Source organism: Eschscholzia californica, unplaced genomic scaffold, assembly GCF_041429995.1.
Source record: "Eschscholzia californica isolate CP2 unplaced genomic scaffold, dmEscCali1.0.p SCAF_1, whole genome shotgun sequence".
In the NCBI taxonomy this organism is placed as follows: Eukaryota; Viridiplantae; Streptophyta; class Magnoliopsida; order Ranunculales; family Papaveraceae; genus Eschscholzia; species Eschscholzia californica.
Genome location: NW_028238198.1, coordinates 9,896,384 through 9,924,375, shown reverse-complemented (window position 1 = coordinate 9,924,375; position 27,992 = coordinate 9,896,384). Strand labels below are relative to the sequence as shown.

At 38.1% G+C, this 27,992-nt stretch overlaps 1 protein-coding gene, 1 non-coding gene and 2 pseudogenes across 8 annotated transcripts in view; 1 reads left to right on the top strand and 3 right to left on the bottom strand.

Moving 5' to 3' along the window:
* Positions 1–1,657: 1,657 nt before the first annotated feature.
* The window catches only part of LOC147563967 (disease resistance protein RPS5-like), a 34,488-nt gene continuing 8,153 nt past the window's right edge, over positions 1,658–27,992 (bottom strand). The window contains exons 1-2 of one of the 2 annotated variants that reach the window (XM_086642418.1): positions 2,224–5,692; positions 1,658–2,180 (exon numbers count right to left, since the gene is read on the bottom strand). In XM_086642418.1, coding sequence (XP_086498544.1) covers positions 3,062–4,744 — 1,683 coding nt within the window. In that variant the 5' untranslated portion in view covers positions 4,745–5,692 and the 3' untranslated portion in view covers positions 1,658–2,180; positions 2,224–3,061. Of the gene's footprint in view, positions 5,693–27,992 lie in introns of those variants that run through there. The other variant, XM_086642406.1, reaches the window with a different exon arrangement.
* Positions 5,683–8,041, bottom strand: LOC147563970 (pentatricopeptide repeat-containing protein At5g66520 pseudogene; annotated as a pseudogene). Its single transcript, XR_015225845.1, has one exon. The product of XR_015225845.1 is annotated as a pentatricopeptide repeat-containing protein At5g66520 pseudogene (transcript).
* Positions 16,843–16,916, top strand: TRNAT-AGU (transfer RNA threonine (anticodon AGU)). Its single transcript has one exon. It is a non-coding gene; the product is annotated as a tRNA-Thr (tRNA).
* Positions 17,383–27,992, bottom strand: part of LOC147563958 (mediator of RNA polymerase II transcription subunit 32 pseudogene) — a 95,573-nt pseudogene continuing 84,963 nt past the window's right edge. For 2 of the 4 annotated variants that reach the window (XR_015225862.1, XR_015225863.1), the window contains exon 4: positions 17,383–17,552. The product of XR_015225862.1 is annotated as a mediator of RNA polymerase II transcription subunit 32 pseudogene, transcript variant X4 (transcript). Of the gene's footprint in view, positions 17,553–23,425; positions 23,807–27,992 lie in introns of those variants that run through there. The other 2 variants (XR_015225859.1, XR_015225860.1) reach the window with 2 other exon arrangements.

The following is a 27,992-nucleotide window of genomic DNA, read 5'->3' as shown; positions in this document are numbered from 1 at the left end:
TTATCCTCTCCACGTCAATTCAATTACAGGTCCATTACGACAAGCATACGTTCGATGAGAACAAGGACAAATATTGTTTGGAAACCAAAGTAGTACAAAAAGTGATAGTTCGTTTGGAGGTCCGTATGGAGGTGGAGATGGAGGTGGAGGTGGCTATAGCGGTGGATGCGGAGATGACTATGGAGATGATGATTTACTTCCGTATTAAAGAAGTAGTTCCAATTTGTAGTTTTTCGCAAATATTTTTCGTAAAATATTGTAGTTTTAATAAAAATGTCTTATTAGCTTTAGTTTGTAGTTTTAGTAAAATGTCATAGTTTCGGTTTGTAGTTTCAATAAAATGTCGTATTAGTTCTAATTTGTAGTTTATGTATTGTAATTTTAATTAGTTTAATTTAATGTGTTAAAAATGATAAAAATGAAATCTAGTATGATGAATAGTGATTTGGTTGGAGTTTTGGTGTTTTGTTTTTGGAGACAAAAATTTGAAAACACCGAATAATTTGGTGAAGATACTTTTTTAGTGGATAATTTGGTGCTAACTATTGGGAATGCTCTCTTTTTTTTTGTTGAAAGCATTGGGATGCTCTTCTTTTTACTGAAAGCATTGGGGATGCTCTTAGTAAGCTTAACTTTAACAACTTCGGGGATCCTAACAACAATCTCCCACTTACAAATTGATTATTGAAATTTGAAAGGCTAATTTCTATTTGGCCCCCTAATGGATGAGTAGTAGTCTAGTAGCCTCGAATCTTTTCAATGCAACACTGACCTCCATTACTAAACTTTCCATCTGTAAAAGTTACGGATTATGTTATTGGAGGTGGTAGCGAGTCTGATTCCACCTTCGATCGATTTTCCTGCTTTGTCTTCACAGATCCTCCCGACAGTTCGTCTCACCTATCTCTTGTGGAGATACCTATCACTTCTATATGTTTATCTTCTCTCGACTTTCTCACTTTCCCATCTTCTGACATTAGTGATTCACCACAAAAACCAAATTGTCATAGCTCAGTTGGTTAGAACACACGTTTATTAGGGGGGGGGAGGTGGGGGAGGGGTGGGGGGGGGGGGGGGGTGGGGGGGGTGGGGGGTGTGGGGGGAGGACTATGTATGAGAAACTTGCCTCGGATCTCTGATTCAACTCAAGCAACAAAATGAACATAAACTATTTCTTTCATCATTTTCCTTATTAACATGTGTATATTGTGTAATCCTAAGTATACGAGTTTCTCATCGTTTAAACTTTGACCATTGTGTGTGTTTTTCAGAATGGACTTGATACCAAGCCACCAAGGTAGAGAAGTCAAGAAAGCAAATGAAGGAAAGGAAAAAATCGGGCCAAGAATATTCAAGGAGTGACAAAGGTAATTGTAAAAGAAACTTTTTTTGCTAGATTTCTTCCTGTTCTCCCATTTCCATAAGTTTATTTCTCCGTGACATTTCGATTGACCACTAATATTACATTTATCTTGTTCCGACTAAAGCTGGAGATGTTGCTAAGGCAGGAAAGAAGAAATGAGAAAAATATGAAGTAGGTTTTCTTCTTCCAACATAGATAGTTGTTCACTTTTTGTTTTTGTTCTTCAGAGTTGATATTATACTGCTAGTGACTCTCTAGTATCTTTATGAGTATTTTTTATATAACTAAGAAAAATAATGAATCTTGCTAAAAATACATTGTTCCTCAGAAAAATATTCATCTATATAATCTTCTTTTCAGACCGTATATGGAGTAAGTAAACAAAAATTAGTTGAAATTCAAAAGTACATTACCGCCACCATGGTGAAAACTTCTACTCACTAACCTCTCAACCATTTGTTTTCCCAATTCAACATCCCCATGCCATCTTAGGTTGGATCCGCATTTCACTCACCAATTTCTTTACCTCATCAAGCATCCTGGCTTGCCCCAGAGGGTTCCACCATACACCCATAATTGCTCAATCCTCAGCTCAATTCCGTAAACTTCATTCATGCTTTTGAAAAACCTCAACCCTTCTTCTATAAGACTCATTCGAATGCACACACTTAAAAAACACATAAATACATGTTAAAATTATTCGAATTAACTCCATCTTCTCCCATTTTAAATAAACCAACTCAAATACATACGCAAGTAAGGGAGAAAAAGAGAACTTGAAGGTTACATTTTCTCATTCTAAACCTTCCTACCATAGCTTGAGTCTGTAAATAACTTCTTGATTTGGAACAGTTAGCTACACAGGTAAACCCAAGGTATTGGAGCATATGCTCTTTTAAGTTGGCTAAATCAATAAACGATATAAGTTGCAGACATGAAAACGTCCTTAACTTCGTAAGATCATTCACTGAAAACCCATGAGAAATTATTGAAGGTCTAAAAGACAAAATCAGCTGCATATTAGCCCCCGCTAACTTTGCTAACAAAGTCAGATTTAGATACTCCAAGGTTTGCATCTCCCGAGGGCTGATTCTCAACTCTTTCAACTCAAAACAAGATTCTAACAGAATAAGGAAGAAAAGCGTTCTTTGACGGTGTCATCATCCCATTCTAAACTATCCCACCATTCGTTCTCCCCATAAATACTTTTTAAAGTATTATTTTTGTTACTGTTGTTGTGGAGCCGTAACTTCTTCAATTTAGGACAGCTATGTACCTCTATATATTCCAAAACGGGGAAAGCCAAACTATTCGAACATATACTCCTTAAGTTCCGTAGATTAGACAACGATATAGTTTTCAGACTTGAAAACATATTTAACTTTGTACGGTTGTCCACTGGAAACTCATTGGGAATTATTTCTTCTATTCCGTCTATCCAGCTCACACGAAGGCTTTTAAGGTCACGAGCATAAGTAAGCCATGTAAGGTTCTTTATTGATTTGCAATAATAAATTTGCACATTTTGAAGGTGTGAAAGACACAAGTGTTCATTATCCCACACAATCTCTAAATTTGGTAACCAAATCAAATGTAGATTTTCCAAGGTCTGCATCCCCCAAGGGTTGATTTTAAACTCTTGTAAGTTTTTACAATTTCGAATTCCAAGTTTTCTTAAATTCTTCATGTTAGAAAGACTTAAAGATTGTGAAGATTTTGACAGTGAGACAGAGGTGATGTGATACCTTCACAGTCTGTGATAAATAGCCCTCTGGTGATGAGTTGAAATTTGGAGGTGCTTACCAACTTTTGAAGAGCTACAAGATTGCCTATTGCGATCCCAAGTTCATTCAAATGTTTCAAGCTTTCCAATTCCGTTAAACTTGCACAACCCTCCATTTCCCAGTCCTTGAAGTCAGAATCATACATGTCTAACACTCGCAATTGTGCAAGACAAGGTATCACCCCACTAGGCAATTTATTACTAATTCTCCCCATATGTAAGAACATCACCTTCGCCAAAGACTTTAAGTCGTTCAGAAATAAATCCAACCTTGTATTCCGTAGATTGAGGTATCGCAGTTCAGAAAGTTGACCAATATTTGCTGGAGATACAGAAGCTCTATATATGCTTAGAACTTTAAGTTTAGGCATATTGTCACAAGTCAGACTATCACAAGTCAGACTACAACATGCTTCTTTTCCTGTTTCCCCACTTAAAATTATCAAAGTCGACAGATTAGAGCAATTTGTTGAATGATTAATATTATGACGAGAATCATTCAGCACTGATATCTTTTCAGCCTTCTCCCATTCATCAATTCTAGGTTCTAAACCGACGTCGGCCAAATATTTTCCCTTGTTTCTCCCGTAGTCAGAGACTATCCAAATTGCCAAATCTCGAACTACATCATGCATTTGAACACCCTTGAAATCTGAGTTGCTATAGGTCTCCAACAAAGACACACTCCTGAGATTTCCAATGATGTCATGACCTTGGTCACGAGCTTCGTCTATGTTCTCAAAATCGTCTATAAATCCTTCGGCTATCCAATAGTCGATAAGTTCTTCTCCATCAAAACAATGATCTTCGGGGAACAATGAACAATACAAGAAGCAAGATTTGACTTTTTCGCTCCGTAAATTGTCATAGCTAAACTTTATAATTAGTAAAACTTCCTCATCCATACCTGGAAACTCGGAGGCTGACTTACGTAACACATTTATTGTGTGCCTCCATTCATATACCGTCTTCTTGCTAGCCATCGTTCGCCCAATAGTGACGAGTGCTAGAGGTAAACCACGACATTCATTTGCAACAACTGCCGCAAGCTCAGGTATTTGCGGGTGACCATTTATCACTTCGTTTCCTACTTTCTCTTGGAACAGACTCCAAGCTTCGCTCTCGTTTAAGCAGTCTACTTGTATCTTTCTATGGGCTTCCATTTGCCCGCAAACACCCTCGGATCTAGTAGTGAAAACGACCATAAACTTGTTGGTTTCATGAGTAGTAGAGTCACAAGACGGAACTCCTATACTTTGTAAATCAATCCGTTGCCAAATGTCGTCCAAAAGCAACACAAATTTCTTGTTTTTCAACACCCTGAATATTTCTTTAGCTATTGTGTTTAAATCTGGTTTGCCTGGCAGAGTCAAACGAAGTGAATCTGCGATTTGTTTCTGGACGTTATTTAAGTTCATATCTTTAGAAACCTGAACCCAGATCACCAAATCAAAGTCATGGTTCCTTTTGGATAATTCATTGTTGAGTTTCTTCAAGAGGGTAGTCTTACCAACTCCACCCATCCCCCATATACCCAAAATTTTGACTTGATTTTCTTCATTAACAAACTTCCACAACTCTTCAAGCTTTGGTTCCATACCGACAACCCCAGCTGCTGTTGGTATCTCTTGAATCTGTTCATGTGGACATCTTTCAGCAACAACACTAAATTCTCCTTCACTGTTGATAGCTTTTCAGTCACTAAGTTGCTAAGCTTGTAATCAGTCCAACAATTATTTGAACGACCAGGACGACAACAACAACAACCACGTGAATCGAGTATTTGAGTAGTTATTGTTTGCCGTAAAATTCCATCAACTTCTAGCTCTATAGCTTCAACCCTTCTGAGCCAATTCTTAACTTCATCAGTGTGTTCCTTTGGTTCAACTGGGTCTGATTCGGCGAGATGAATCCTCTTCATGATATCGTTTCTTTTACTCTTTAATTTATCAAGTGAAGTTGACAAAGAAATGATATTTCTTTTGAGTTTGCAGAGGTTGGTAAGACGAGGAGAACAACAATCCCATAGACGAGATATGAGGTCGACGACAGAAGTCACAATATCCATTTGATCGAGATTTGAGTTTCAATTAATGGTAGAAATAGCTTGGTTTGTAAATTTGGTGATGAAGTTGATAGCTTAGAGTGGGTCTTTATGACGTAGGAATTTAAGCTCTGTTGGTCATGCTCTAGGCGGTAGTAGTAGATCATATATTTGTGGATAGCAATTTAAGTGGCTTTTGAGTAAACTATAGGGTTGGCTTTGGCTTGGAGGTGGGTTAATGAAGAAACAAAATGAGGGCAGTCAAGTTGACGTTGACGAGACATATGCTAGCGGAGACCATCAGTTTTTCAACGCGCAATTAGGTGATTGTCGGTCAATGCCTTAACTCAAAGGCTTTTGAATTTGTATTCTGGACTCATCACTCGGAAACTTCTCTATGCCCATTTCACAAGATATCCCAAACTATTACTAGAAAACAAAAGCTAAACAAGATATCTATAGTATATATATTGAGACCATGTTGCAACCTAATTTATAAAAGTTGTTTTTATAAAGTTGCTAGCATTTCATATAATATCAAGTAGTATTTACATAAACATTGTTAGTATTGTAACAAAAAAGATGGAATAGTCTCCCACTCACAAGACAATGAAGAGGCTCGGGCTGTTCAAGCTATAACATCTAGCAACCTTAACAAAAATAACTTGCTCCTTGATCTCCTCAATAGTGGCTCTGGAGATCCAGCTACATGTGCTCTTCCCAAATGAAGTTGCATCAATAACATTCGAAGAGTCTGATTCGATTACTATCTTCAAAAAACGGAGCTGGAACGCCCATTGGAGAGCTAGCAAGAGTGCTCGGCACTCTCCTTCTTCGTTGTTGCGGCATCTGTTAATATCTGCTTTTGCTAGAAGAAAGTTAGCTTTATAATCATGAGCAATGCAACTAATAGCTTCCGGTTTATCCATCGATATAAAAGAAACATCAACATTTATCTTGATCATACTAAAAACAGGCGGATTCCAACATATATCGTAAGAAGGAATTGAGTGACCATTAAAAGTAGTAACTTGCTGAGTAACATTAGATCTAAACTGATTAAAGGAATAGGTAATTTGGCGGAGGATTTGATGCAGATACTACTTCACCACGAAGACAATCCTCTCCATTAACGATAATTCTTTATCTTGGAAAATTTTGTCATTAAAACAACACTGCTAATAGAGTAGCTATAGATTTGAAGCCTCCCAAAGTTTGTCTTATCCATTTTCCGAACTCTTAGAAAAGTAGTGGTGGAGTTTGGAATGTAACATGACGAAGGGACATCCCGTTGCAAAACCTGAGAGATCTACTAAAATTAGGTTAACTACACGACTATTTCCTCATCAAATTTTGAGGACTTCAATTGATTATTGATCAAAAGCAAAACAGAGACAATATCATCCATAAGATGATGAGATTTATCTCCTGCAACAAATTCAGAAACTACACAATCCACTTCAACCAAGCTACATCCAGGCACTTTCTTCACATTTTTATCCTCCATTTTCTTTCTCACCTTTGCCACATCTTCCCACCGATTAGCCGAAGCATACATGTTAGAAAGAAGAACATGAACACCACCATGATCGAGACTTCTACCCGCTAACCTCTCAACCATTTCTTTTCCCAATTCAACGTCCCCATGCATTCTACAAGCATTAAGCAATGCCCCTAACACGTAAGAATCAGGTTCCATCGACATTTCACTCACCAATTTCTTTGCCTCGTCAAGCATACCGGCTCGCCCCAATAAATCCACCATACACCCATAATGCTCAATACTCGGTTCAATTCCGTAAACTTCATTCATGCTTTTGAAGAACCTCATCCCTTCTTCTACAAGACCCATTCGACTACACGCACTTAAAACACATATAAATGTTACCTCGTTCGGATTAACTCCATCTTCTCCCATCTTGATAAACAACTCAATTGCACTTTTACTCCTTCCATGATTTGCTAAACCAGAAATCATCGAAGTAAAAGCAAATACATCTCTTTCAGGCATCTCATTGAATACCTGACTAGCTGTTTCTATACAACCACACTTCGCATACATATCGATAAGAGCAGTACCTAAAATTCTGTCCAACTCGATCTTGTTCCTATCAACATAGGAATGAATCCATTTACCTTGATCAAGAGCACCAAGAAACCCACAAGCAGTAAGTGCTCCGACAATTCCTGCGTGATTCGGTTTGATACCAGCAAGCTGCATCTCATTAAAAAGTTGTAAAGCTTCTTTGAATAACCCTACTTGTACATATCCAGTGATAATAGCACTCCAAGAAACAACATTTCTTTCAGGCATTTTATCAAACATTGCCCGGGCGATTTCCAACTGTCCTATTTTCACATACCCACTAACCATGGCAGTCCAAGAAATCACATCTCTGTTTGAACTAATATCAAACAATTTACGAGCATAATCAATACAATTACAATTAGAATACATATGGATCAACCCATTTTGAACAAAATCATAAGATTCCCACCCAAGTCTAACAATTTGTGAATGAGCTTCAGATCCAGTGAAACCATCAGTGAGATCAGTACAAGCTCTAAGAACAAAAGAGAATGTATAATTGTTGGGTAAGAGACCAAATTCAAGCATTTGTTTATAGAGAGAGAATGCTTTAATGGGTTGTTTTCTCTCACTAAAAGCTCTAATCATGGTGTTCCAAATGAAGGTAGAAGGATTGGGGAGATGACGGAAAAGATGGTGGGCATAATCGAGGTCCCCGTGATCAGAAATAGCAGAAAAAGCTATGATTTTGCCAGCAGCATAAGGGTCTGTTAGGGTTCCAGAGAGGATGAGATGTGATTGAATTTGTTTTATTTGTTTCATTGTTAGCCATTGTTGATCCAAGTAAGTGAGAGTTCTCTTGTTTGATTTCAAATACTTGGCGAATGGGTGCAACATTAGCCGTTTTAGGTTTAACGGTCAAGATAGCATATCAAATTTACAAATTGGTTAATGGTTATAGCCCACTAATGGATGACTAGTAGCCTCTTTAGCCTCTAATCTTTTCTATTGCAAAGTTGACCTCCCATACTCAGTGTTTCCATCCATCTAACGTTACCGATTATGTTGTTGGCAGTGTGGTGCCGAGTCCCCATCTCCGCCTTCGGTCGATTTCTCGAAGTCTTCGAATCTCCTTTTAGTTGAGCCTCCCACTGCATCTACTTCGGGCCTCAAAAAGCTTGACGATTCAGCTTCCTTATCTCTTGTGGAGATACCTATCACGTTTTTACGTTATCTTCCTTTGACTTGCCTGCTTCCGCATCTTCTGTCTTTTAGCATTACTGATTCACCATCACTCGACTTTCTCACTAAAGGTAGTAAAGGACATGAGAATCCTATATGACTAGTTGGTATTAGGAATTTCCTGCTTATCTTACCAACTAGTATGTCCTTTCTAGTTCAAGACGCCATCTTTCTTTATTCATTGATCGACTGAATCTAGTTTGACCATTTCAATCCTTCTCATAAGTTTTTTCTCACTTCTATTATCATAGCAGAAGAGCCAACTCTTTCAAAATCGCCTTTGAATTATCGGAATGGCGTGTTGCTATGGCCAAAGAAGTACCATATCTCGAACCTAATAATATGTGATCTCTGACTTCATTGCCTCATGGCAAGAAACCTATTGGTTGTAAATGAATTTACAAAATTAAGTACCGCTTTGATGGTTTAATCGAACGCCCTAAAAAATGACTCGTAGCCAAATGGTACACTGGTTTATAATATTTGGACGGGACCCTCGATCATGAGGTTCTCCTTTGGTTAGTTCTCTAACGCTTTCGGGGTTCACTGAATTTGATTGGGCTAGTCACCCGTCATTCCACTAGCGCCTACTTCAGAATGTTTGGTGCGGGCCTGATGTCTTTGACGTCCGAGAAACAACCGAAAATTTCCAATCTTCAGCGGAGGCCGAACATCGTAACCTTGCTTTTATTATTGCAGAATTTCGTTTTCATGATTTCCATAGTCCGATTCAAGAATAAGTTGGTTTGCATATCGTTGTCAATCACTAATGACGTAATTAGGCGATTGGCAATATTGCCTCTCAAATCCAATCAACTATCTCAACATAGAAAGAATGAAGACAAAAGATTTTACTTCCTTACTATTTGTAATTAGATTTAGGTTGTTTCCATACATGTAATTATAGTTCCTTATTTTAATTCCCTCTCTTATGTAAACTTCTCCATTGTAATTCTCTATATATAATTGTTCACCACATAAATAAAAACACCTTTGATTCTTAATATTTCAGTGCAAGAGTTATCATTAGTTTGGTTTTACCATTATCATTATCTTCGTATTATTATTTTCACATGGTATCACGAGCATAAGGGATTTCGTTGTTTCAATCTTATTTGGGAATTCTTTTCGACATCTCTAAGCTTCTTATCTGCACTCAAAGGTCAGTCTTTTCCTAACAATATTTTTTTTTGACACTATTACCAAATCTTTGTCTAAGATTTCGATTTTTTTTTCATTCAGACCAAACCTGAATCACTTAGCATAATCCGACCAATAAGGTCCGACTTACATTTGAACTACGGTTAGAATCACACATAACTGTTTTGCTTCTGTTGTTTACTCTCTAATTAATTAGATTTCCTTCACAAAACCTTCTCTCACTAGATTATTTAGGAAACCTAATCATCTTCTATTTAAACCACTTACAGTTTGATTAAAACCACTTCATGTTTTGATTAAAACCATAGTGGTTTGACTACTTACTGTTTTGATTTTAAAATCATAGTGTCCCACTTACTGTTTTGATTTTAAAACCATAGTGTTCCACTTACTGTTTTGATTTTAAAACTAATTAAAATTAATGTTTTACTGTTTGATTATTAAAACAACTTAATGTTTTGATTAAAATCATTTACTGCCTTGTTTAAGACACATATTGACAAAAGCAACCACCTTCTCACGGCCGTATCATCCGTTTGCAGACTTTGTTTTTCGATCATAAATTGATCAAAACACCTCTTCCATATTTGTGACGGTACTATTAAGAATTTCCTGTCCCAAATAACACTGTTGCAATACTTTATTTGTCACAGTTTCTGTTTTTTAACACAACTGTCGCTTTCATCAGTTTCTATATTCTTATATATGTTCACTGTTTGACTTAATTCCGGACTTCTAAATCTGTGATTATTTTATTTTTCTCAAACGACTTTTAATCATGTCTGACGAATCAACATCATTTTGGTTGTTACTTCTTAGCAAATATTTTAGCATTTCGACAATGATTTTCTTGTCAATTTTAAACACAACAATATTATTTTTGTTGTCGCTCCTTCCGTCAATATTTGACATTTCTTCGACAATGCCTTACTTGTCGACTCAACAGACAATGACACTTGAGTTATCACTTATTCAACTTATTTTCCATAATTACTTTTTCTTTAGCAGACTCTTAAAATTTATTCTCTCGAGTTTTTCTACTAATTTTTGTCGACCCATGATTTATATTCCTTCTCCTATATTGAGATCGATTCTTTTTCCCGGTATAGATACTGGTGACCCTAGCCCTACGGCTACGACACTTTTCTCGGGAACTATTCTTTCCATTCACCCTACTTCGTGGATTATCGATAGTGGAGCTTCAAACCACGTCTGCTTTTCATTACAGTGTTTTAGTTCCTACGAACTTGCTCCTCCATCACTTTACGTTCAAATTCCTGATGGGAGTACCCTTCCCGTTACACATATCGGTAAAGTAGTTTTTTCTGACTCTTTACATATCGAAAATGTCTATCATATTCCTAGTTTCAAGTTTAATTTGATTTCTGTACGACAATTATGTAAATCTTTAAATTGTCTTGCGACTTTCTCACCTTCGCATTGTGTCTTTACGGAAGTTTTGACAACCCGCCTGATTGGACAGGCTGATGAGGTTGGCGACCTCTATATTTTACGTCGTGACTCTAAAGCACTTACTCTACATAAGTCGCTTGACATTTGGCACCGCCGACTAGGACATCCAAGTTTGAATCGCCTTAAACACTTATCTCAACGATTTGATTTTATTCGCTTCGACTCCACGCATGACTGTACAATTTGCCCTATGGCTAAGCAATCTAAATTGCCTTTTCATAAAAGTACAACAGTTAGTACTTTTCCTTTCCAATTAGTTCATGCTGACATCTGGGGACCTTTCCCTGTTCCTTCGCTCACAAATAAGCGATACTTTCTCACGTTAGTTGATGACTATTCCAGATATACTTGGACATTTCTTATGCAGTCCAAGTCTGAGACTAAGAAATACTTAGAATATTTCTTCAATTTCACAATTAAACAGTATCAAAAGACTATTAAGTCAATTTCTTCTGATTCGGCAACCACCTCTACCTGCCCTATTCAAACTTTTCGTTCCGATAATGGAACTGAATTTCTCACTAATGACTTACAGTCTTGGTTTCAGTCGAATGGTATTATCCACCAACGCAGTTGCGTTCATACTCCACAACAAAATGGGGTCGTTGAACGCAAACATAGACACTTGTTGGATGTCGCTCGTGCTCTGCGATTTCAAGCTAATCTTCCCCTTAATTTTTGGGGTGAGTGTCTAAAAACGGCAACTTACTTAATTAATCAGATGCCAACTCCAATTTTATCACTTAAGTCACCCTATGAAGTCTTATATGATACTCCACCAGACTACTCGACCCTCCGTGTTTTCGGGTGTCTGTGCTTTGCCCATAATGTCAAAGCTACTAATAAATTTGACATGCGAGCTAAACCAGGAATCTTTATTGGGTACCCTTATGGAAGGAAGGGTTACACCATTTATGACCTAGAGACTAAAACTCTCTATGACTCTCGAAACGTAACCTTTTTTGAAAACAAATTTCCTTTTGAGTCGGTTACTGATGTTCCATCTGACTCACACTTTTTTACTCCTTTGAATATTTTGGATGATCATGTGCCTTCTCCCGACATTTTCCAGTCTCCGTCGCGACACAATAATTTTTCACCTCCACCGATGGTCGAGTCTTCTCCCTCGCCTTCGGTTGATTCTCCTCGTTTACCTTTTATTGAGTCAGCGCCCTCTATTTCAGTTGAGCCTCTGACTCCCTCTGTTTCCAGCGAGGATTTATCTTCACCATCTCCCGTAGAGGTGCCCATAGCTTCTTCGGATAATGCATCTTCTCCAGACTTTTCTGCTTCCGCTTCTCCCCGGCCTTCTACCACTAGTGACACTTCACCACTTGACTCTCCTGTCGAGGAATCTGGTAATCCTACACGACCTATTCGTGTTAGGAATCCTCCTGCTTATTTGGCTGACTATATTCTTTCTAGTTCAGAAACGACATCTTCGCAAACTCCTTATCCACTGGTCGACTATATAAGTTTCGACCGTTTTAGTCCTTCTCATAAGGCTTTTCTCACTTCCGTCATCACCACGGAAGAACCCAAATCTTACAAAATCGCCTCTGCTTCTCCAGAATGGCGTGAGGCGATGACTAAAGAGATTTCAGCCCTCGAGACTAATAATACTTGGTCTCTGACTTCCTTGCCACCTGGCAAGAAACCCATTGGTTGTAAGTGGGTTTACAAAATTAAATATCGTTCGGATGGATCCATCGAACGTTATAAGGCACGCCTCGTCGCCAAAGGGTATACCCAGGTTGAAGGTGTCGACTATCATGATACTTTTGCTCCAGTTGCCAAATTGGTAACTGTTCGTGTCCTCTTATCCCTTGCGTCTATCCAAGGATGGTCGTTGCATCAGTTAGATGTCAATAATGCTTTCCTCCAAGGAGACTTGGAAGAAGAAGTCTATATGACCATTCCTCCAGGTTTTAGCAACAAAAGTGACACTAGAGTTTGTCGCTTGAACAAATCATTATATGGTTTGAAACAAGCTTCTAGGCAATGGTTTGCAAAATTTTCCTCTGGTTTAAAAGCCGAAGGTTTTTCTCAATCTTCGTCAGACCATTCTCTTTTTAGTTATTTTAATGGTCCGACTACTATCTATATTCTTGTCTATGTAGATGATATCATCATTACAGGCAATGACAACAAGGAAATTGACTCCCTTCGACACCGTCTCGAGCAACGATTTTCTCTTAAAAATCTGGGACGACTTCAATATTTTTTAGGCCTAGAAGTATCTAGGTCCCCTAAGGGTATTTTCCTCTGTCAACGGAAATACACTTTAGATATTATCCGTGATTCTGGACTTCTCGGTGCAAAACCGAGTTTATTTCCTATGGAACAGCATTTGAAATTGTTACCTACAGATGGCACACCGTTAGACGATCCCACTTCTTTCCGGCGTCTAATTGGTCGACTTCTCTATGTCACTGTAACGAGGCCTGATATCGTCTTTTCAGTGAATTATCTAAGTCAATTTATGCAGCATCCCCGTTCAACACATATGGATGCAGCGACTCGAGTGCTAAGATATTTAAAGGGGACCCTCGATCATGGGATCCTCCTTTCATCCTCTAGCTCTTTGACACTTTCGGGTTTTGCTGACTCTGATTGGGCCAGCTGCCCCATTACACGCCGTTCCACCACCGGCTACTTCACAATGCTTGGTGCGAGTCCGTTGTCTTGGAAATCTAAGAAACAACCGACCGTCTCCCGATCATCCGCTGAGGCAGAATATCGTGCCCTTGCTTTCCTTACCGCCGAGCTCCAATGGTTGAAATACCTTTTCCAGGACCTTCGGATTTCAATTCCAGAACCTTTTCAGGTCTTCTGTGACAATAAGGCGGCTATGCATATAGCTGCCAATCCAGTTTTTCACGAACGCACGAAGCATATCGAACTCGATTGCCACTTTGTTCGTGAGAAGCTTGAAAGTGGTCTTATTCAGATCTCTCATGTTCGCACCACCGATCAGGTGGCTGATATTTTTACAAAGCCTTTGGGTTCTGACCAGTTTCACAAGTTACTTCCCAAGTTAGGCTTGACTCAGCTTTCTTCCTCCGCTCCAACTTGCGGGGGGGTAATGACGTAATTAGGCGATTGGCAATATTGCCTCTCAAATCCAATCAACTATCTCAACATAGAAAGAATGAAGACAAAAGATTTTACTTCCTTACTATTTGTAATTAGATTTAGGTTGTTTCCATACATGTAATTATAGTTCCTTATTTTAATTCCCTCTCTTATGTAAACTTCTCCATTGTAATTCTCTATATATAATTGTTCACCACATAAATAAAAACACCTTTGATTCTTAATATTTCAGTGCAAGAGTTATCATTAGTTTGGTTTTACCATTATCATTATCTTCGTATTATTATTTTCACAATCACGTTTTCCACAACCCCACAGAGCACATCAAACTTAATTGCCACTGTGTTCATGAGAAAATTGAAGTACAAACAATTATACAAACATCCAACCAAATCTGTTGGGAAAAAAATCTTATGTGGAAAAAGTAAGCAACATCAGTTGAGCTTTCATGAAATCTACTAGCATTTCTGAAGAATTATTGAACTCTACCAACATTTTGATCCAACTCTTTCATTATACTGTATTTGATTACTACCAAATGCCATTCTACAAATAATTCTACGAAGACGTGATAATGTTTTGGGTTATTCCCCAAATAGCCGCCAACTTTGTGACAAGCTTCCAGCCTACCCTTTATATCAAAATACCTAGATGGTCCCCTTTTACAGTTACCGTTGTAATTCCGTTTGACTAGTCATCACCTCTCTCTCCTCCATCCCATCCCCTCTCTCTGCCATCTCTTCTTCTCGCAACCTCATCGTCTTCACCGGCGAAAGTCGCCGGCCGGTCAAATTTTCGGCCGGCGACCTTCAAACATAAAAAAAAATAAATAAAAAAAAATCTCCCTCTCTAAAAAAATTCCTCTCTCTCTCTCAACACTCCGGTGAAGGGTTTTCCTTCGCCGGAGTGTTTAGAGGGGGAGAGGAGAGAGGAATTCTTTTTTATGTTTGAAGGTCACGGCCGGCGACCTTCCTCGGTGAAGACGATGACGTGGCGAGAAGATGAGGTGGCAGAGAGAGGTGATGAGATTGAGGAGAGAGAGAGGTGATGACTAGTTAACGGAATTATAACGGTAACTGAAAAAAGGGGGCATCTGGGTATTTTTTATTAAGTAGAGGGTTGTCAGGAAGTTGGTCACAAAGTTGGGGGCTATTTGGAAATAACCCCCATGTTTTACTAAGATCAACATCACTAGTGCTAGAACTAGAGATTGAATGGGCGGATCCACATGGAGACGAGCCAGGGGTGGAATTTGGTAGTTTTAGGCTTTAGGAAGAGTATTAACAGTTTAACACCACCCTTGTGCAGCTGAGATGGTACACCATTCACCCTCCGGCCTCCGCCCATTTGGTCAAGCCATCAACTTCCTTCACCAGCGGACCAGCCCTATGTGCTCTAATTTTTGGGTATTTGCTTTTCACCCCCATGTTTTATGAACAATCGCGCTTAGGTGCCCTTTTTCATCCTTTATTTTTTGACCAATTTTTTTTATCCTCAGTCTTTTGTTAATTCAAGTTTCACTCTCTTTGTTAGGTTTAATGTACTTCCACCACCGAAATCTCCGAAATAATATATCGAAATAACGTCTTTACGATATCTCATGGGTATCAAATCGGAACACGTTACATAGTTACAGACACAATATTTTACATAAGATAACAATTTCCAATATTAAGCAAAGAACAACATATAAAATGATCTATTTTTCTTGAAAATCTTTTAAAATCGATCACTATAACACCCTAATTTTCTACTTTAACACATTTGTATGTTTTTATCTTTTCTATTTTTTTTTTTTAATCATACGTCATGAAACATTTGATTTAGATCATTTAGATACATGTGACAATAGTGATGCAAAAATAGACATTATTCACCATATATTGTCTTTGGATTATAGTATTGCGAGTGCATATGAGTTAGTAAAATTTTAGGCTAGCCAGGTTCGACTCCCAATTCTGGCTCCGCCCTTGGATGGAATCAATCATATCTGAAACTTCTTGTGATCTTACCCAAAAGATTGAACTCTCTATTAACACTAAAAAGTTCAAACACACAAATCTTTCTTATCTCTCTCCGAAACTCACCATAAGGAGATAGGGTAACATCTAAGCCATGGAAGATCTATTACTAAAGCTAGATAATTATGTGTAAATACTTGTTTTTGCAGTTTCAGATGTTGAGATTACTAGTGTAGGCATTTGACCTAATTGAAGAAGCATGATATGCCCATATTCTTGAGAGAGTTTCCATAGTGAATGATGAGGAGATTGACCTAGTTGTTGCAAATTAGCCATGAGTGGAAGCTTTGGTGGAGTAGGAGGAACTAGGAAGATTGAGTTGTTTTTTTGCCTTTTCGACTAAGAAAAAACACATGAACGATAATAAGAGTAAGAAGTAGGAGGCAATACAACGAATAAAATAATTTTAATAGAGAAGCGACCTCTACCCTGAATTTCGTGGAACACGAACAATGTCGTTATTAGCCCACATTTTGTCTTGTCAAACTTTATGATAAATTTTACTACAAACATTTAATTCTTGACTTCCATGGACTAGCTTAGATTATGGATGGATTGTTTTCACCTAACCACGTGAACTTTGTCGTAAAGGTATTTTTGATTTAGTAATTGGAGAATTTAGAACATCAAGCTTTCATAGCTCAGTTGGTTAGAGCACCCGTTTAGTAAGCGGGAGGTCATGAGTTCTACTCTCATTGAAAGCATTTCCTCATGATTCTTTTTTCTCTTTTTGTTCCAAAATCCTCTTACTTATCAAACTTTACCTTCGTTAATTGCTCAAACTAGAATAATAAGCTTGATTTCAAGAGGATAAGAGTAAATTGAAAGTTTCTTTCTATTTGTAAAAGTCAATCACCATTTTTGAAATTCAATGCTCTGATTTTTGTGATTTTTTTATTTGAAGAGCTACCATTTCCTTCAATTATGGTTAACCATATTCTTTTTGTTCTTGCCATGATCAATCATCATCACTCTATATCTCTATTAGAGAATTTGTCTTACTCTTCTTCCTTCCTGCATTGTTCTCATTATCAAACGCAAGTTCTTGCCATGATCAATCATCATCACTCTATATCTCTATTAGAGAATTTGTCTTACTCTTCTTCCTTCCTGCATTGTTCTCATTATCAAACGCAAACAACACGACATTATTCTTCTTCCTCCAATATATGAGTAAACCGCCTTAAAATTACTAAATTTATTTTAGGCTTGCAATGTCTTTTATGTAATTTTGTTTGTTTGGTGAAACCAGTACTATCTTTTAATTCCAATATCCAAGCTTCAAATTACATTGGCAAATTAATTTTGCTTACATAGGGTAAGGGTAGAAAGCAATCAGTCTATATCAAATTGATGTGTTTTAAAGTCATGGGGCGGTTCATATTTCCAATCATCTATTACATGAAAGACAACACTGGAGTGTTTACTGGGACTAACGCCATCATAAGTCATGATCGTCGGTATATCCAACCGTCAAATGGTTGTATCTTTTTTATGGAGCACTACTAATGAGACGAGAAAGTCAAGATGTGATGAGCACGATAACCGCATAATTTAAAGTTTAAACCATAATGAAAGAGACCTAAAATCCGACAATATGAAAGAGGCCTAAAGCCCGACATAAAGTCAAGATGTGATGAGCACGATAACCGCATAATTTAAAGTTTAAACCATAATGAAAGAGACCTAAAATCCGACAATATGAAAGAGGCCTAAAGCCCGACATAAAGTCAAGATGTGATGAGCGCGATAACCGCATAATTTAAAGTTTAAACCATAATGAAAGAGACCTAAAATCCGACAATATGAAAGAGGCCTAAAGCCCGACAAATATTTACCTTATATATGCCTAAATTACAGGGGATAAATCTTGATGGCAAATTGCTTCTGTTAGAGTATAGCACCAGGCCCACTCGACAAAGCCCGACCGACCATAAGCAAGGGGCAAACCGACTAGGGTTAATATTATAGGAAGTTGCTATATTATGTAATATTTTATGTATAAGTAAGTTTCCAATATTCCTAGATTACTTCTATATGTAAATCACTTGTAAACCTATAAATACCCATGTAAACCAATGAATACAACACACAGAGAATTCTTTCTCACATCTCTCTCTCTCTCTCTCACAATTTCTCTCCCTCTCTCTCTGTGTTCAGTTAACTGTTATCTTAATTATTCAAGAGGTGATTTACCTCTTTACATGGTATCAGAGCCAATTCAATTTTTTTTTTTAGTAATCAATTTCTTCTATCATGACTACTACTGAAGTCGATTCTGGAGATTATACTCCTAATTCTCCACCTAATCCGGTGTTTGATGTTCATCATTCTGATTCACCAACTACAATTCTCATCACTCCATTGTTAACCGGAGATAACTATGCCTCCTGGTCAAGAGCCATGAAGATGGCTCTTCGGGCAAAAGATAAATTCGGGTTTGTAGATGATTCTATTCCCAAACCCACTTCTCCAACTCAATTACACTCATGGGGAAGGTGTAATGATCTTGTTAGTAGTTGGATTATCAACTCCATTGCTCCGGATATTCGGTATTCCGTTTTATACGATTAAAGTGCCGCCGATATTTGGCGTAATCTTTATGAAAGGTTTTTTCAAACCAATGCCCCAAAAATTTATCAATTGAAACGGGCAATTTCTTCCTTCAAACAAGAAGGACATGATGTATCCTCCTATTTTACTCAACTCAAATCTCTACAAGATGAGTTACAATCCCTTATGGTAATCGATCTATGTATTTGTGGTCAAGGGAAATCGTTACTTGATCGTACTAATCAAGAACGTGCTATGGAATTTCTTCAAGGGCTTCATGACCGTTTTTCGGCAATTCGAAGTCAAGTTTTTTTAATGGACCCTTTTCCTTCGATCCTAAAGATTCATTCTCTTGTCAAACAAGAAGAGATCCAACAAAACATCATGGCCGCTACTTCCAATCCACCGGAAGCCGCCACCCTTGCAACATACAACAATGATCAACGACCTTTTCGAATGGAGAAACCAAACGCTCAACGTCCTAAACGAGCTCGTCCCTTTTGTGACTATTGTCAACAACATGGCCACGTCCGGGCTTCATGTTATCAACTACACGGTTATCCAAACCGATCCAACTCGGGTGCTCGGCTAAATCGCCCACCACGACCGACCGGTCCTATTGCCGCCACCATAACCGAATCGGTTACTCCTCCCATGGGAACACCTCTAGCCACCTCATTAACTCAAGAGGAATATCAAGGTCTTCTTTCACTACTTGATCACCAACGCCAGTCTAACGGCGCTTCCAACCCTACTCAAGGTTCTACCGACGCAGGTATTAACTTTACAGGTATTAAATTCCTCTCTTCTCCTTGGGTTATTGATTCCGGTGCCGCCAAACATATATGTAGTTCTTTATCTCGTTTTTCACATTATGTTGATGCTCCACTTCATTGTTTTGTACGTTTACCGGATGGTAAACGTATTCAAGTACGTCACATTGGAACGATTGTTTTCAATTCAAACTTAATTCTCAAAAACGTTTTACATGTTCCGGAATTTAAAATCAATTTAATTTCTGTCTCCCAACTCACCAATTCTCTTCGATGTTTAGTAACATTCGATTTTTGCTCATGTGTCTTTCAGGACCCATTGACGAAAGCGAGGATTGGACTTGGTGATCTCCATGAAGGACTATACTTTCTCCGCACGGATATTAGGATTTGCTCTTTTTCAATTTCTAGTAATAGTCTATATAATAAAGATGTTTCCGATATTTGGTATTGGCGCCTCGGACATCCTTCTTCTTCTATTTTTAAGTCTTTAATTTCAAAGAATCAATGTATGAAATTAGTTTCATTCAATAAAAATCCGTGCGAAATTTGTCCCTTGTCCAAATTTACACGATTATCTTTTCCGTTAAGTACTTCTACTTCTTCTCGTCCCTTTGAATTAATTCATGCGGATTTATGGGGACCTTTCTCCGTTCCTTCAAACTTTGGTTATCGTTACTTCTTAACCTTAGTGGACGATTTTACTCGTTGCACTTGGATTTTTTTAATGTCACATAAATCCGACACTACTCAATTTCTCAAGAATTTTTCTAATTATATATCAACTCAATTTGATTCTTCAATCTCAAATTTACAATCCGGACAAGGAACGATTCCTATTCCGAAAATTCAATCAATCCGATCCGATAATGGTACGGAATTTATGAACCATGAACTTCAATCATGGTTCCGTAAGAATGGCATTATTCATTAAACTAGTTGCCCTCATACTCCTCAACAGAATGGCATCGTCGAAAGAAAACATCGACACATTCTAGAAGTAGCACGCTCCTTACGACTTCAAGCTCATCTCTCGATTTCCTTTTGGGGTGAATGTGTTCTAACGGCAGTATATCTCATCAACAAATTGCCAACACCAACATTACAAGGCCTTTCTCCTCATGAAAAACTCTTGGGTTCTCCTCCCAAATTTGACCATCTTCGTGTCTTTGGATGTCTATGTTATACTAGACGCCCTTTGGTACAAACAAAGTTAGATTCCCGAGCATCTCCGGGTATTTTCGTCGGCTATCCCCACAATCAAAAAGGATATCGCGTATTCCACTTGAATTCTCGTAAAATAATCACATCTCGTGATGTTCTTTTTTACGAAGATAAATTTCCGATGTTATCTAAACATCCGATCCCTTCTCCTCCTCCCTACCGACCGATGGTCTCCATCCACGATGATGGCACTTTTACTTTTCCGAGGACATCACATCCACAATCGGCTACTCGACAAGCCTCTCATACCGCCACTGATGTGCCTATAGGCACTCCCTCACGGCCTTTCAGCTATGTCCCTTCCGCTTCGGATCAACCCGACAGTGACTTCCCTTCGGGCACCCCTGAGCACCTCACGGATCAAAGCCGGAGCCCAGCTCCCTCCTCTATCGATCACGCGCCCACTTCACTAGAGGCGCCTCCTCCCGTTGATCTGATTCATCCTCCACGGCCATCACGCAACCGCCGACCGCCCACTCATCTCAATGACTACGTCTGTCACTCTTACCCGGATTCTAACGTGGTATACCCTCTTACTCAATATCTAAATTTTGAACAATTCTCGGGTTCTCATCAAGTCTTTCTCAATTCGGTAATCACAACCGTTGAACCCACTTCCTTTTCTCAAGCCGTCAAATCACCTCATTGGCGTGAGGCAATGTCTAAAGAAATTGCCGCTTTAGAATCAAATAACACATGGACCATTACGGACCTCCCTTCTGGAAAAAGGGCAATTGGATGTAAATGGGTCTACAAAATCAAATTCAAGGCCGATGGTTCCATTGAACGCTACAAAGCCCGTCTAGTAGCGAAAGGATACACACAAATCGAGGGTCTCGATTTTCATGACACCTTTGCCCCCGTCGCAAAATTAGTTACTGTACGCGTTCTTCTATCAATCGCGTCTATTAAAGGTTGGTCTCTCCACCAACTAGATGTAAATAATGCCTTTCTTCAAGGCGACCTCGATGAAGAGGTCTTCATGAAATTGCCCCCCGGTTTCTCCAAACAAGGGGAGTCCAAAGTCTGTCGACTTCGGAAATCTCTCTATGGCCTCAAACAGGCATCTCGTCAATGGTTTTCCAAATTTTCTTCCGTCCTTATCAAAAAGGGTTTCACACAGTCCCTTTCTGATTATTCGTTATTTTCTCTCTGCACATCTTCCGTACAACTTTACGTTCTAGTTTATGTAGATGATATTGTCATCACTGGAAATGATGAATCCGCCATTTCCAAACTCAAATCCTTTCTCCACACCACTTTCTCTCTCAAGGATTTGGGTCGTCTTCAATATTTTTTAGGGATCGAAGTCTCCCGATCCTCCAAAGGCATCTTCCTTTGCCAACGCAAATATGCCCTTGACATCATTAAAGACTCTGGTCTTTCGGCATGCCGTCCTTCTCCCTTCCCAATGGAACAAAAGCTTCGTCTCAGTCCTTCCGATGGTGATCCTCTTTCAGATCCCACCGTTTACAGACGGCTGATTGGCCGTCTTCTCTATCTTATCGTAACACGTCCTGATATCTGTTACGCGGTCAATAATCTTAGTCAATTTCTACAAAAACCCAGCACTACTCACCTTGATGCTGCTCATCGGGTCCTTCGTTATCTCAAAGGATCCATTGGCCATGGTCTTTTTCTCTCTTCTTCCAGTTCTCTTCACATTACTGGATATTGTGACTCTGATTGGGCTGGATGCCCTTCTACTCGTCGTTCTACCACAGGTTACTTCACTATGTTGGGTTCTAGCCCTCTCTCTTGGAAATCCAAGAAACAACCAACGATTGCTAAATCTTCTGCTGAAGCAGAATACCGTGCGCTAGCACATCTCACTAGTGAGCTTCAATGGCTGAAGTATCTTCTCAAAGATCTTGGCATAACACATTCTTCACCCATGACGGTTCACTGTGATAACAAAGCTGCTCTCCATATCGCGGATAATTCAGTTTTCCATGAACGAACAAAGCACATTGAGATTGATTGTCACTTCGTTCAGGAAAAGATCAAAGCAATTGTCATCGCTCCTCGTTTCACACCAACTTCTGAACAACTTGCGGATATCTTTACCAAACCACTAGGAGCTGATGCATTCAAGACGATTATTGGCAAGTTGGGCCTCACGTCCCTTTCTGCTCCAACATGAGGGGGAGTGTTAGAGTATAGCACCAGGCCCACTCGACAAAGCCCGACCGACCATAAGCAAGGGGCAAACCGACTAGGGTTAATATTATAGGAAGTTGCTATATTATGTAATATTTTATGTATAAGTAAGTTTCCAATATTCCTAGATTACTTCTATATGTAAATCACTTGTAAACCTATAAATACCCATGTAAACCAATGAATACAACACACAGAGAATTCTTTCTCACATCTCTCTCTCTCTCTCTCTCACAATTTCTCTCCCTCTCTCTCTGTGTTCAGTTAACTGTTATCTTAATTATTCAAGAGGTGATTTACCTCTTCACAGCTTCCTCTCAAACTCCATCCCACGACCTCATGGGCTTCAGAAGGGTGTCCAACCGTTACACCAAAAGGTGGTGGACTGCCTTAGTAGAAATTGGAAATCTAATTCATGTTGTGTTCTCATGATGTATCACTTTTTTGTAAGGTATAATGACTGTTGGAGTCATTATTAAAAATTTAAGAACGAAGAGAATCCATAAATAACAAATTGTAGGCCAAATAAACAATACACACCATCTAGCCTCTTTGCAGCATTCACCCTTATCATTTCTTAACCAACAATCATGAGAAAAACACAGAACTCATCACTATACACAAGATCTGGCAGTGTCTGGCCCTGTGGTACCAAAAATCAGCTCTTCGATATAATCTGCTTACATACTGTTACAATAAAATATCGAAAAAATTCTATAAACAAGCACCAACATTAGATAATGGTTTGAATGCTCCGTTTCTAATCCTTAAATCCACTAGTACTTAGTTTACGAGGGTCGCCTGTGGGTCCATTCTATCTGCCACATCTGATAAGGGTTCTTCCAGGAAGACTTCAACATCAATTCAATCTCTTACCTGAAAAACTATTCAGAAAAGTTAATAAGATTGCTACTAGTAGATTGTGTTTCACAACCTTGCCAGCTTTAGAACTTTGTAAATTGTACTCAGGATAACATCACAGTAAAGCATTAACTGATACTCGATAAGTTTCCATGCCGATCATAAGAACTTCAAATTTTCTTTAAGTATACGATCTTATGATTAATAGTATTATCCGAACTCCAGGAGCTCAAAAAACTTCTCTAACGGATTATAGTTGCGCAACCCTTCTGATAAGGGAAAACTAAGGTGCTGTTTGTTTTTTTATGTGTGTCTGAATCTGAATTAGCTGAACTGAATTGGCTGAATCTGAATTTGCTGAATTCTTTATAAGTTAAGATGTTTGTTTTCTAAATCTGAATAACTCAGTCTGAAATAAACTTTTGACAGTTATACCCTTGCCCTTATTAACCCAAAAAAACCCTAACTTCTAAACTTCTCAGTCTCATTCTCTTCCCTGCTCTCTCTCTCTCTCTCTCTCTTTCCTCAATTACAGATGCCTCTCTCTCCTTCTCTCTTTATGCAGCCGACAATGAGAAAGTTTCACCCTCGCCAGATCCGGCGAGGGTTTCGAGCCAAAATCAATCCAGAAATTTAACGCCGATTAGGAAGATATGAAGGAGATTCAGAACTTTTAACTTGGGAGGATTAATGTCTAGTAGATATTGAACATGGTCCTATGGAGAACATGAATCTAGGGTTTCGTTATATTAGAAGCAAAGGAGTAGGAGATCAGACCTTTTAATCGATTGTTTGTTCTTTGAAGAGGATCTACTGGTGTTGTGGGTGTTATGAAATTTATTGTGTTGTAGAGAGAGAAATATGTACTTTTAAGCTTTACTTGATGAGAAATTGGTTCAGGTTCAGGTGGTTTTCCTCCATTACCTTCAAGCCAAGCATGTTTTGATTTTTCATGGGATGAGGGTTTAATTGTTTACATTGATTAACATAATTTAAATTAATAAAGTTGGAAGATGTGATCATCATCTCCTTGATTCAAACTTCGTCATTCAATTTGTTTTCCCTTTGCTGATGGATTTTATTTTATTTCGTGGTGGTTGTGCTGGTGGTCGGAGGTGTAGTGGTGGTGGTCGACAGTGTGTGGTAGTCAGCGGTCGGTGGTGTAGTGGTGGTGGTCGATGAAGTGAAGATGAGAATTTTTTGAGTTGAAGTGAAGATGGAGACTGAAAGTATTTCATTGATTTCATGAGGGTATTTTTGTCATTTGTTTTATTTTCAGATGGTGATTTCCATTTCAGACTTGTTTTGAAGTCTGAAATACATGGGTCCTTTTTTAGTCAATTCAGATCTTGACCCAATTCAATCAGATTTTCAGATTTTGTTAAATTCAAAAAGAAACATCTGAAATCTGAATTGGAAGCCAATTCAGATTTCAGATCTGAAAAAATAAAAAAACGATTTTCATCAAGCTGACCCTAGATAAATTGATTTTAACCTAACCCATACTAAACAATATTCATCAAGCTGACCCTGGACACTAGACTAATTAAACAAAACGATTTTGCCATCTTCTCCTTCTTCCTAGAGGGATATAGCTTGCGAATTAGAATTTGATTGGGAGGAACCATAAGATTGGATGAGTTACTCTTCTTCTTCTTGACCAAGTCTCTTTCTTCAATCTCCCTCTTAAACCAAAGGGAGATGCTAGAGTTACAAAGAATTTTGACAAAAGAAAGTTCCCAGCTGATGTGGCGGTTGTGATATTCATCTCTCAACGGCCTAGATTTGGTCAAAGTTTCAAACCACAACCGCCACATCAGCAGGGAACTATCTTTTGTCATAATCTTTTGTAACTTTAGTATTTCCCTAAACCAAATTTTTACAATTTAAAGAACCCTTTTCATTGTTCTGATCATCTTCAACTTATTCTTCTTCATCACCACTTGGTTCAGTATAAAACTAAACTCTCCCATATTCATATTGGCATTCAATGAGATTATATTGACTGTATCTGTTTCCAGTCTCTTTCTTAACCTAGACTTAGAGAGAGAAAGTGTGAGTGTTACAAAGAAGAAATCTCATTCATACACACTCACATACCCTCTCACTCCTTTTTGTCTCGCGTTTTCATTATTCTTTTTTCATTTTCTCTCTAATCTCTATATAACCCTTACTCTGAAATCTCATACTATGTTTTATCAGTAAACCCAAAGGTCACCCATCCATTGTTCTATTTTCCTTATGATCTTCTCCATTAATCCAATATTTCAATACCCAGACCTAAAAATCACAAACTTTATTACTAACAATTCTTCATTTTTATTCCGACCCTTTATCATTAGATCTGTTATCTGATTAAACCTAAAATGGATTCAATCAGAAAGCTCAAAAGTAATTTTTATAGTTCAATTCTCAGTACTCCAGCAAGAATTTGACATGATAATCATATCATCTGACTGAAAAAACTGATTAATAGTTGTAGATTGAGGAGTATCTGCCATTACATTGAGGAAAGTATCACATTCATCTAATTCTAGTGTGATGGTTAGTGATGGAAGGTAAGAAGTTTCAGTAACGGGTTGATCAATGTTTTTAGTGATGGAAGTAGGGGGTTTTTTTAGAAAGGAAAAGGTAGGGTTGTGTGGTGACAGTGAGACTTCAATTTTAACCAAGGTAAGAATTGGGCCAGACTGGTTTCTCAAGTGATATGGGTTGAATATTTGGACCCTAATCTCCGTACACGTGGCAGCCATTAGGTTGCTGAGTTAAATAAACCAGGGGGTCCGAAATGCAATATCAATTATATAAGGGTAATCTGGAAATTATTTCAAGTATAACTTCAAAGACGGAATATTCTCTTTTGATTACGGTAAAAGGCAGTCCAAAATGCAACTTTGGAAAAAGGGAGTCCAAACAGCAAGTGAATTATAGTCCAACACAGCAAATCCCCCAAAAGAAAAAAAAAAAAAAAAAAAAAAAAAAAGGTGGCCAATACGCGGACAACCGTTTTTTTTATATGGACAACTATTTTCGGGCCCGATGCGAGTGAACTATACTTGACTTAGTTGACTTTGATTTAATAAGGGGACAACTCCATAAAGTCTTAAATACTAATAATTAGTAACTTGTGGACTACTAACAAAAATAATAGTTAAAGATTGAAAACCTAAACTGTCTTCTTCTTCATCTTCTTCCTTCTTCTTACTCTTATTCTTCTTTCTTCACTTCTACTAAAAGTAAACTGTAGTTTTTACCATTTTTTTTTATCAAACCCTAGATGGATGAAGAAGACAAAATCTCTTCTTAGTCTTATTCTTCTTTCTTCACTTCTACTAAAAGTAAATTGTAGTTTCTACCATTTTTTTTTATCAAACCCTAGATCGATGAAGAAGACAAAATCCCTCAATCTGCACCTGAAGAAGTTTTTCCGGGCGTTTCTATAATAGGCATTAATGAAATTGATGAGGTAAAACAGAACATAACTTGCACGAAAATCTGGCAAAATCGGACAATTTTCCAGATTTTCGTAGCAACTTAGCTTCTGTTATGCCATATTTTCGCAGATTTTCTGCGAAAATATGGCATAACAGATGCTAAGTTGCGACGAAAATCTAGCAAGTTTTCTGGTTATGCCAGATTTTCGTCGCAAGTAATGTTCTGTTATGCCATATATTTGCACAACCCCAATTACCAGATTCATCTTCCTCTTCACCATCGTTTTAAGAGTTGAAACCAACAAATCCATCTTCGTCTTCCACATCTTCTCTGATTTTCTCTCCCATCAGTACCATCTTCTTCTTCATGGTTGGTTTTAGAGTTTTAGGGTTCTAACCTTTATCTTTGGGAAGATTCTACAACAACTCCCTTGCCTTTGTTTGATGCTATAACCACCAATATTGCTTCTCCAAGGAATTTCTCTCTCTAGAAATTTGGGTGATGATGAAGAACAAGTAATAGAAGAGATGAAGACTAACTAACCTAGGATTTATGGAGAAAGAGGGAGGTCATCAAATAATACATCTGATTCTAAGAGGACTTGAGTGAAAATAATAGAGAGTTGTCCCCTTAAAAACTGATGTCCATATAAAAATTTAATTTTTTTACGTTGTCCACATAAGATAGTTGTCCATATAAGAAAAACGGTTGTTCGCGTATTGGCAACCAAAAAAAAGAAGAAGAGGGAATTTCTCTCTCTCTCTAATGTTTAAA